The 11,105-nt window shown below is 44.6% G+C and overlaps 3 protein-coding genes across 4 annotated transcripts; 2 read left to right on the forward strand and 1 right to left on the reverse strand.

The window, feature by feature from the left end:
• The first annotated feature begins 39 nt into the window (after window positions 1–39).
• Window positions 40–2,121, forward strand: LOC108061413 (trypsin-1). Its single transcript, XM_017147561.3, has 3 exons — window positions 40–444; window positions 505–712; window positions 1,275–2,121. The coding sequence occupies exons 1-3, from the start codon at window positions 192–194 to the stop codon at window positions 1,891–1,893; spliced, it is 1,080 nt and encodes a 359-aa protein (XP_017003050.2). The 5' UTR covers window positions 40–191; the 3' UTR covers window positions 1,894–2,121.
• A 1,158-nt stretch (window positions 2,122–3,279) lies between these two features.
• sigmar (Tumor necrosis factor alpha-induced protein 8-like protein sigmar) lies at window positions 3,280–6,835 on the reverse strand. 2 transcript variants are annotated; one of them, XM_070213349.1, is made up of 4 exons: window positions 6,582–6,835; window positions 5,121–5,189; window positions 4,638–4,930; window positions 3,280–4,575 (listed from the first exon to the last, which is right to left on the reverse strand). In XM_070213349.1, exons 2-4 carry the CDS (start codon window positions 5,182–5,184, stop codon window positions 4,300–4,302), a joined length of 633 nt encoding a protein of 210 aa, XP_070069450.1. In that variant the 5' UTR covers window positions 5,185–5,189; window positions 6,582–6,835; the 3' UTR covers window positions 3,280–4,299. The 2 variants fall into 2 exon arrangements, with proteins under 2 accessions (XP_070069450.1, XP_017003098.2); XM_017147609.3 differs by lacking the exon at window positions 5,121–5,189 and having other exon boundaries at window positions 6,582–6,833.
• A 798-nt stretch (window positions 6,836–7,633) lies between these two features.
• Window positions 7,634–10,549, forward strand: l(2)dtl (WD40 domain-containing protein denticleless). Its single transcript, XM_017147626.3, has 2 exons — window positions 7,634–7,828; window positions 8,100–10,549. Exons 1-2 carry the CDS (start codon window positions 7,786–7,788, stop codon window positions 10,364–10,366), a joined length of 2,310 nt encoding a protein of 769 aa, XP_017003115.3. The 5' UTR covers window positions 7,634–7,785; the 3' UTR covers window positions 10,367–10,549.
• Window positions 10,550–11,105: the final 556 nt, after the last annotated feature.

The raw sequence follows: 11,105 nt of genomic DNA on the forward strand, positions 1-11,105 counted from the left end.
TTTATGTTATTAGTTATCAGTGGGTATACAGATCTGCTCCTGACAACATCTTCAATCGAAAGCTTAGATCAATGAGTCATTTTGGGAGTCTGTGATTCTGGGAGAACTCGTCTAAACTTAAAGCTCGTCGCTGCTGAGCTGAGGTAGTGGATCTGGTCAGCCGTTCTCAGTTGTGCGCACAAAGCATTGCAATGCAAGCGTTCTCCAGAAGTCAGTGGCTGTTGCTGATTGTTTCGGTCGGCGTGGTGGCCGAATATTGTGACAATGGCACCGGCGAATGCAAGGACCTGACCCCCACCGACTGTCCAGTGATATTCTACAACCAGCACCTGATTGGATCGGAAGTCAAGTACTGTGACGAGTTTAACGATATTGTATGCTGTCCCATACCGCTGGATCACCAGAATCGAAAACCTGTCGAGCAGACGAGGCCTTTTGAGAAGCGTAAGGGAAGATTGCAATGATTTCCTTCCATTATACACGTTTTCATGCTACATTTTTCAGAGTGCAAGCAGTACAATGAGGGGAGAACTGCCTGTCGCTCCACGCCTTTCATCGTGGGCGGCACAAAGGCGTCTGGTCGGGAATTCCCCTTCATGGCCCTGATCGGCACCCATCGATTCAACAAATCCGAAATCAGTTGGGACTGCGGTGGTGCTGTGGTGCATCCCAGATTCATTCTGACAGCAGCCCATTGCCTGGAGACGGACGAGTAAGTAGATCTTACTAGTAATTGTACCCGTTACTCGTAGAGTAAAAAGTATGTAACAGGGAGAAGGAAGCGTTTCCGACCCTATAAAATTAAATTCTTAATCAGGGTCACTAGCCAAGTCGATATAGCCATTTCCGTCTGTCTGTCCGTCCGTATGAACGCTGAGATCTCGGAAACTACAAAAGTTAGAAAGTTGAGATTTCCCACGCATATTCTTGGGCTTCCTACGCAGCGCAAGTTTATTTCAGCCGATCGCCACGCCCTCTCTAACGCCCACAATCGCCCATTAACGATTTTAAAATGTGTCTGGCGCCCACATCTTTAAAGATTTCCGAGAAGTATAAATGCAATTTTGTTGTGTATATTTTAGACATTTTTTAAATCGGGCAATTCATTAAAAAGTTATACGCAATCAAAAAAATAATATATATTCATCTCCCTCGCACTCCCTTTAGCCGAGTGACGGGTATCAGATAGTCGGGACACCAACTATATACGACTATAGCGTTCTCTCTTGTTTTTATCTATGACTCATTTGAAAATCATTTGAAAACTAAACTAGATTAAAGGCCGAACGGTTGGACCCCAATTTCGATTCGCCAAAGTTTGTAGTTCGCCTGGGGGACTTGGACTATAACAGTACTACCGATGATGCCGACGTTCAGGACTTTCGGGTGGTCAACTACGTGGTGCATCCGGGCTATGACAGTGACAATGAGGACGAAGGTGGCTTCAAAAACGACATTGCTCTGGTGGAACTAGATCGGGAGGCTGTGTTTAATGACCATGTTGCGGCAGTCTGTCTGCCGCCCAGCAGCGGCAACGAGAACGCTCAGGTGACCACCGCCGGCTGGGGATTCACCGCGGAGGGCGTGAAGTCCTCTCACCTTCTGAAGGTCAGTCTGCAGCGATTCACCGACGAGGAGTGCCAGAAGCGCCTGCGCTTTAGCATCGAGACGCGCACCCAGTTCTGCGCAGGGTCAATGACCAGTGAAGCGGACACCTGCAACGGCGACTCCGGCGGTCCCATCTTCGTGCAGCATCCGCTCTATCCGTGCTTAAAGCAAGTGATCGGCATCGTCTCTTACGGATTGGTTTGTGGTTCCCAAGGGCTGCCGAGTGTCTACACCAAAGTGCACCTTTTTACGGACTGGATCGAGAGTATTGTGTGGGGCAATTAGTAGCTGTAAATCTATCTATAAAATTAACGACCATTTAATTACCAACTAATAATCTCTCTTAAACTAAGCCAGTGCCAAACAAAAATATTCTAAAAATAAAAAAATATTTTAAAACAATGGCCAAATATTTTTCAAAAGGGGCCACAAAAAAGTAGTATATAAGGCCCTTTACAAATATGTTATGTAGTTAACTTCCAATACCTTTTTTTCTGTACCAATCCTCTGTTTTGTATTAAAGTAATATGCTTTTTTTTAAATTTCAAATTACATTATTTGTGGAGTTTTATACAAATTATTAGATGAATTATTGGACCCGACTAACACTGTATTATGTCTGTATTATCTGACCCTCTAATCTTAATTGGAATTATGACCATTTTGCGTCGTGTAAAGAGTAGTGAGAAACATCAGTATGGGCTTTTTAAAAACTATTGAGCCATGGCCGCGTTTAGATGGACAGCCGTGTTGGTTATAATATTATTATTCCCAGTGGTAACTAGTCTATTCGAAGGTGTAAAAACCCGTATTTAATCTGAAAAGTTTTTAGGTATATTGCAAGTTCGAGTTTACCAACTTAAACTGTACTTCCTTGGACACAGAATTCATGGATAACGGCGACTGCTTCTTAAAGTCTGTGAACCGGACTTATAAGTACATGACAGTAAGGCTAAAGTTTCACAAATTCCCAGTTAATAATGTAACGGTATGAATTCATCCACACTTAGTTTTAATGAAAGTATTCTAAAAAGTTACTTTTATTTTAAATTTAAGGTAAGAGTGCGAGTTCTTAAGAGACTGAGTGGATATAAGCCCTTTCTTTACGATTTTACTGCCGACGCCTGTAAATTCCTTAAGGGAAATCAGAATCAGTTCTTATCCTTCTTCTATGACATGTTTGCTCCATATTCAAATATTAACCACAGTTGCCCTTACAATGTAAGCTTTAAAGCAATCCTAATGAGTAATTAAACTTTAATACTCGTCTCATTCATATTGCAGCATGACGTTTATGTAGAAAAGTTACCAATTAGCTATCTGGATCATAGATTGACTGTTGTCATTCCAATGCCCGAAGGGTACTACTGTTTTAACAGTATTTTTTCCGTCAAAAAAAAACCTGTGTTTGATTTAAAAGTTTTTTTTAAGATATATTAATGGATTGATTAATTTGTGTTTGTGCAGATTACCTCTGCATGGATATTTGTACTGGAAAAATAATACAAAAACATACTAGAAAGTCTCATTCTTATAAGTATATTTAATCTTAATTTTTGGACGATACATACTTTAATAAAAAGGCATCCAAGGCTCTGAGACACCACATACTGTCTGCGAGAAGGTAATCGAATAAAAAGCAGATTTAGTAAGAGAAACTATGACTTTTTGGTAATTGTTGCTTTTATTTTTATAGTCAACATAGTTTTGTTGGTAAACAAATAAATATTTAAAATCTAAACGACTAAAATTGTGCTTCCCCGCTTGAACCAGAAGTTTTAGAAAAATTCAAACAACTTATTGTCCCCTTAGCTTCGTTTTCTTTTAGATAGTTTCGATATGTCTCGGGTACTTGGAATATCATTGTGGGAGTATCATAAATAATGCTTAAGGTTATCGACCCCTTTGAGGCTTGGAATACATAGAGAAATACAAATAGATGTGCGGAGCTGGCTCTCAGACAAAAGGAGTCGAAGGGTAAACAGGTTCTGGTGACAACTTAGCATAACCAACTTAGCATTTGACTAACGCTTGCGGGTGAGTTAGGTATTAGGTGATTTCGATCAGCAACGATCAGTTAAGTACGTAGAAGTCTGACTAAGACGGTGTCTGTGGGGCACATATGCGTACAGGTAATTGCGATAGGATACAGCGAGTTTTGGAGTATCAAAAAGTTGACCACTAGTAATTGCTTATGTGCTGAAGTATTTACCATTTAACACCTAGACTTACACATATAAAGTTAGTTTCACACACACGATCAACGACTTACAGACCAATAAAAGCATTTTGCTCGAGTTTACAATTTCCGTTTGGTGAATTCCTTTGGCGAAATGCATTTGGTTCTTCCTATACTATATAGACCTTGAGTACACAAATGTTAACGTTGTCATCAAAATAATCAATACGGACGTCTTTACACTTTTGATATTGTTGTCAATGGTATATCACTAGTTAAACTAAACTAAACTCTTGTTTAAACACATGTCTTTTTCCATTTTTCGCAGCCTTTCCCCCACTGTCGTTGCTGTTCCTATAGCTATATCTAGATTTTGTATTTTGGTGTTGGTGGGTGAGCTCTTAAGCAAGCATTTTCCATTTGCAACTAGCTACTGGCTGCGTTTTTGGTTTCGATAGATAGCCTTTCGTTCATAGCACGCAATGACAGCTCAGTTCGTTTGCCGGATCTCCTCAGATATCCCCCGTTTCCATGGCGGCATTAATGTCGGCCACGATCTTTCCCATCACCTCGCGGTAGGGGGAGTCCGATCGGAAAGCCGTTTCCAGCAGCGCCTCCTCGCCAAAGAAATCGAACACCTCGTCGATGCGGCCCAGAGATTTCTCTGTGAGATGCGGCTGCACAATCGACTTGAGGGCCATCTGCGACTCGGCTATGGACTTTTGCAGGTAGGCCAGGTCGAACGTAAAGTCCACTTCGTAGAATGATATGATGGAGAGCTGGGTGTTCTGAAAGTAAAATTTATAAGTCATTATCTGCTTATGGATTAGTATTTGTTTTTAGATCTCACCTGAAACTTTCTCTTAAAGTTCTCCGCCTTCTGCAACTCCTCCTCGCTGAACTGATTGTTACGGTGGAGAACACCGATCTTGATCACGATCTTGATGATGTTCTTGATCAGCTTCTCCGCCTTGGCCTTGTTGCCGGTGTGCATCTTGCAGAGCCTGTACAGGTTGTCCAGCAGCGAGGCCGTTGTCCCGTCGATGAAGGCCTTCGCAATGTTTTTGGTGGCCATGCGTGAGAGGATTTTCTTCTGCGCCCGCAGGCCGATATCGTGCGACTTGAAGACATTGTCAGCCATGACTAAAGCGGAAGGGAGGGGTGCGATTGAGATTCAGGCATTATTATCGCTGCATATTCATTGACGAAAGCATTGTGGTGGAGCAATTCAAGCAAATCGAGCAACCAAACAAAACGGAGAAACAACTGAAAACTGGATACTGAATACTGGCAACTGAAAAGAAAAGCAGCTCCGCACTTTTCAGCGCTTTACCTTCCAAGTTCCAGTAGTCGACGCTCCAGAGCAGCAGACATTGTCGAAGACCGGCCACCGACATCGTTGCTATATATCACACATATATTACACCGATTCCAGTTGCAAGCATTGATAAGGGAATTACAGATATAGATATAGTAACATGAATGATTGGGCAACGTTCATCAGCACGGTATCTCTAGATAAAGAAACCCTGTTTCTTTGTGTTCCATTGTGTTTCAAGTGGAGTGGGTAATAAAACAGGCCTACCTTTAGCTAGGATGAGTCATTTGTTTTTAAGTAGTATAACAAGTTTTAAACTAAACAGACTTTTTAATTTAAACTTTGTATATTTATAAATCAGCATGAATAAAATTATGAACAAAATCAAAATAGAAGTATAAAAATTGGAATCCGTTATCGTACACTCGTCACAACCCCTTTCTTACAATAAAAACGGCAGTTTAATCATTAAGAAAAAATTCTCGGAAAGACGAATTGGGGTTATCATAACTCACTGTTGTTAGTACAAACTAAATTCAAAGTCAGTACGATATAAGGAGGAATGGAGTGGGTAATAAAACAGGCCTACCTTTAGTCCTAAAATAAAAACATAACATATTTATAAAACAGTATGAATAAAATTATGATCAAAAACTAAATAGAATAGAATGTTCCGAGTACAAAAATTGAAATTCGTTATCGTACACTCGTCACAACCCGTTCTTACAATAAAATCATAAAGAAAAAATTCTCGGAAAGACGAATTGGGGTTATCATAACTCACTGTTGTTAGTACAAGCTAAATCCGAATTCAGTACGATATAAGGAGGTTCGACCTTATAAATAATGGATGACCAACTGTTCTTCTCTAGCCGTATTTATAAGGTCGTTCTAACGGCTTCGTGGCGCGTGTCGTACGTGTGGGAGCCTTAAATGGAAATGCGGCAGCTTTTCCAACTGTCCAAACAAGGAGTCTAGACCGGGCCAGCAATCCATTGGATTGGCGGTGGGTCAGCGGAGTTCATGCAGATACATATGCGTATGTATTAGCTAGAACTAGAACTAGAACTAGGCATCCCTGGCTACTAATTTAACTAAGTGAATTCCAGTTCCAGCTAGATAACGTCTAGCATATAACCGTGTCATGACACGAACCGCTCCAAATGGTTAAGGTCACGCAAAGTGCAATAAAACGGAGGCCTATCCTTCGAAAAAAGGGGGTGTGCCTCCAAGGACAACGGTGGTATGCGGAAGTTCGCTACAGCCAAAACAACTGGGCACTTGAGTTTCTCTGTGAGCCAACTTCATTCGACCTCCTCAGTTTACCAACAAAGTTTTGGGGTTCCTGCATTTGCGTGTTCCGTTTTCCCAAAGGGGGTTTCTTTGCCTTCTGGGTGTTATTGATTGCAACAGGCATATTTCGCCCTCCCCCTGAAAACAGGAATAGAATCCGACTTTGGCGCTCTGCCCGCTCACCTGTGTTTTTGTTGCTGCAGTCCTTGAATTGTATCCTTGGCTCCCTTTGCTCTGCCCGTGTGTGTGTGTGTGTGTATCCAACGACCTGTCTGCGATTCCAATTCCTAGCACAAGCAACTAAAAAGGGGCGGCTGCATTTAAATGCGCAAATTGATGGCGATTTGCTGCGAAATTTATGAGCAACTTCGATTAAACATAAAACAAGTCAGCGAACAGCAACAAAAAACAAGATATGAGCGCAGCCAGTGTGACCATGGAGAGTGTAATCGCGAAATCACAAACTGGGAAAGATGTAAGTTCTTGGTATTTTTAAAGCAGCTATTTAAAAATATATTTTTAATTGTTTTCATTAGTTTTATTTTTTTATTGCAATACTTGAAATGCATCATATTGTAATGTACAGAACTTAAAAAGTAGACAATAAAAAAAATATAAAATTGTACAAAATAAGACTATAATTAAAAATAAAAATGAAGTATAGTTTTCTTTTATAAAAGAGTAGGGGGATTCCCTAAACTGTTGAATTGCTGAATTGTTGAATTTTGGTCAGGTGTTAATCAGCTGTTCCATACAAAGTCAACTTTCAGAAATTTCAGCAATTCATCAGCCTCGGGGCTGCTGAAAATTTTGTTGAATTGCTGAAAAGCCAGAGTTGTCACCTTTTTTTAAAAGTCGTGGCAACTCTGTAACATTTTAGTATCACCAGTACGCATTATTTATTTTAAAATCAACTCAGAATGCATATTTGTGGTTCTTTTTACCTTGGTAACACTTTTAGACAGTAACTAGCAATAATAAATCAAATTTTACATGCTTTAAATTCCGTGAAATTTTTCAACAAATAACAGCTGTTTAAAAATTCAACAGGAACCATTTTGGGTCGTTCCCTTAATTGCTGAAATTTTTTGTTGAATTTTCAACAATTCAGCAATTCAACAGTTTAGGGAATCCCCCTAGTGCATTATTTGAATTATTTATTTAAAATTAAAACATACCGCTTTTGATTTTTGGCGGTTCTCGAATGAGTTTTCGCTCCAAAAGGCATCTTCCGCTTACCCGCGCACGGTCACACTGCAAAAAGGTCCCAGCTGCGTCGTTGAAAAATATTTTCGATGCTTCGTAGGTTGTTTTATTTCAAAGGAAATAGCAATTAATATAGTTGAAAACGCGGAATTCGAGGAGCAGTCGCCGAGCGGGTTGCACGATGAACATATACAACAAGTTGCGGGCCAGGGAGCACGGATACGGTGAGTTAATCGCTTGGCGGGAGAATCTCACTTTTGGCGCTCGAATTTCCTGCGAGCCGAGGTGTTGATTTCAAAAAGGGTTCAAGGTGTTTGTCTGGTTTAAATGCCAGAATATCAGTGATATATGCATATTCTCACAGAGGATCAGTGAGGGGGTTGAGAAACCCCACAAGTAGTTCCCTTGGAAACTGCTGATCTAGCAGAAAATCCGCGAAAAACTATGCCATAGCCACGGCACTAATTTCACGCTTGTCCCCTCCCGTTTTTGCAGCCAACGAGAGGACCTACGACTTTGCCCTGCGTCGCCTTTCCGTGGCCAAGGAGGACAGCTGGCGGGGCATTGCGCCGGCCAACTACTGCCCGGACTTCAATCCGGAGCCGCCGATCTTCTCGGCCAAGTTCGCCAACTGCGATGGCTATCGGCACATCCTGGCGATTGCCAACGAGGACGGCAAGATCACGCTGCAGGACACCACGCAGCGCAACCAGCAGCCGGAGGAGCAGTCCCTGGTGGGTCCGCAGTGCCACTACAATGCCGTTTTCGATCTGGAATGGGCTCCCGGCCAGATGCGCTTCGTCTCCGCCTCGGGCGATCACACGGCCCGCCTGTGGGAGGTGGCGGGCTCCGGGATCCGTGGCCTTAACTCCTATGTGGGCCACACGCGGTCCGTGAAATCGGCCGCCTTCAAGCGCACCGATCCCGCTGTCTTCGCCACCGGCGGTCGCGACGGCGCCATTCTCATCTGGGACATCAGGGCCAATCTCAACATGGACCTCACCTCGCGCGTGGACAACTGCATCTACAGCGGCCACACGGGCGGGCCGGGCACTCCGGTTTCGCAGCGAAAGCAGCGCACACGCACGCCCAAAATGGCAGGCGGCACCACGTCGAGCAGCATCACCGGTTTGGCCTTCCAGGATAACGACACGCTCATCTCCTGCGGCGCCGGCGATGGAGTGATCAAGGTGTGGGACCTGCGGCGCAACTACACGGCCTACAAGAAGGAGCCGCTGCCCAGGCACAAGCTGCCCTACGCCGGCCACTCCACCTTCCGGGGATTCACCAACCTCATTGTGGACGCCGCGGGCACGAAGCTGTATGCGAATTGCATGGACAACACCATCTATTGCTACAACCTGGCCTCCTACTCGCCGCGACCGCTGGCCTGCTACAAGGGCCTGCTGAACTCGACGTTCTACATCAAATCGTGCCTCAGCCCGGATGGAAAGTATCTGCTGAGCGGCAGCAGCGATGAGCGAGCCTACATCTGGAATCTGGAGCATGCGGAGGAGCCGCTGGTGGCTTTAGCTGGCCATACAGTCGAAGTGACCTGTGTGGCCTGGGGCTCCAGTCACGACTGCCCCATTGTCACGTGCAGCGATGATGCGCGTCACAAGATCTGGCGCATTGGACCCGATCTGGAGGGGCTCAGCGAGGCGGAGCGTGCGGAAAAGTACCGGGGAACTGCCTCCTACGTGAGGGAATTCGGCAAGAAGTCATGCGGTCCTTCGAGTGGCAATCACAAGTACAATCTGCGAGATCTGGAGTCCACGCCGCGTTCGCTGAAGCGGCTGATGGATCAAAATGAACGCACACCCGGCTCTGTGGAAAAGACGACGACTACGAAACGATCGTTTCTGGAAATGCTGGGTGTAGCTAATCCGGAGACGGAGGCCACAGAGCAGCCGCAGAAGCGAGCCAAACCGTTGGAGTCTCGCGGCAGGCGGCTCTTTGGACCCTCTAGCCAGGAAACGACTTGCCGCCACATTCAACTGCAGCCCATAAACGAAGAGGACGCCTCGCCAAGCAAACGGCAGAAGGAGAACTCGGCGGCGGAAGATGTGTCGCCACTGCACAAGCTCCTCAGCACGCCAGGTCATTCTCCGCTGAGTGAGAATGTAAACCACATGTACACCTCCCCACCGACGACTTCAGCAGCAGCAGCAGCCGCAGCGGCGTCGGCTGAGGCAGCCAACCCACCGCCCATCTCCGCCATCATCTACTCGCCCACCTCCAACCTGCCCAACTACGTGCTGGATGGCGAGGCCCCCCACCTGGGCATCATGTCGCCCAAGCGGAAGGCCAAGGAGAAGGTGGACTGGCTGACGAATATCCGCAAGCAGAAGCTGATGAGTGGCCGGGCCCATGTGACGCTAAGCGATAAGATAAGCGAGGAGCAGCAGGCGGATGTCTTGGCCTCTCCGCGTCTCCAGAGTCTGCGGCAATCCGAGTGCAGTCCCCGGTTGCAGGCCACGCCCCGCAGGCGCATCTCGCACACGGATGGCGGCGGTGGCGGTACACCGGCCGGCAGCTCCTCCCATTCCCATTCCCAGCCAAGAACACCAACCTCCAGTAGGAGAAACAGCGAGACGACGCTCCTGCGATTCTTTAGCATCCAGAGGAGCAGCAGTGTGCCGGCGGAGGAAGCGACGACGGCGGCTCCATCCTCACCCAATCCACCGGCGACGGTGACTGTCGCCGCTGCCACGCCCCTCAGCCTGCGTACGCCCACCACGGCGGCTGTGGGCAGCGATTGACTTTCTTCTTTTTACATTCAATGGGAAAATCACAGCACCATTATTGCTCTTGTAGTTTTAAGCGGACATTGTTTAAGTTATTTTATGTAGATAGTAGGTTGTTGGTAACCAACTCACCGCCGTTTGTACAGCGCCCATACGAAAAAGACTAACGTACCCAAATAAAAGTAAATCAATTTTCAACATGCCTTGGTAATAAAATTATTTGTACACATTACGCATAACTAGACCTCGGATTTTTACCTAAATTTCTAGGTCATATTTTTCAAATGTAATAAATTCGAATGAATATCGGAAATATGCAAAATATATGCGAACAACTGGAGGCTCAAATTTTTAATGCAGACCTCTGGCATTCCAAGGAACCTTCAGTAAACACGGCGAGCAATTTAAACGAGCAGTTTGGCCGATAGGGCCAAAAACTATTCTGCCCCTTTTACTATTTTTCCCCCTTCTCGCCTACTCGTTGGAAATATAAATAGGGTTTCCTTTAATTTGTGAAAAAATTAGATATCTCAGAAATGACGAAAAGGAACAAACAATTTTCTTCGGGTAAATTAGGTTGGCTATGAAATGGTCAATCTTGAATAGTTGAGTTTATTTTATATTTTGCATATTTTATGCATATGCATTTTATGCAAAAAAAAATAAAATATTCCATTAATTTTAAACTATATTTTTATTGAAACGATCTTTGGTGTTTTCGGAATTGATCTATCTTTATCCTATAAAAATATGC

The sequence above is a fragment of the Drosophila takahashii genome, chromosome 2R (genome assembly GCF_030179915.1).
Source record: "Drosophila takahashii strain IR98-3 E-12201 chromosome 2R, DtakHiC1v2, whole genome shotgun sequence".
Classification (NCBI taxonomy): domain Eukaryota; kingdom Metazoa; phylum Arthropoda; class Insecta; order Diptera; family Drosophilidae; genus Drosophila; species Drosophila takahashii.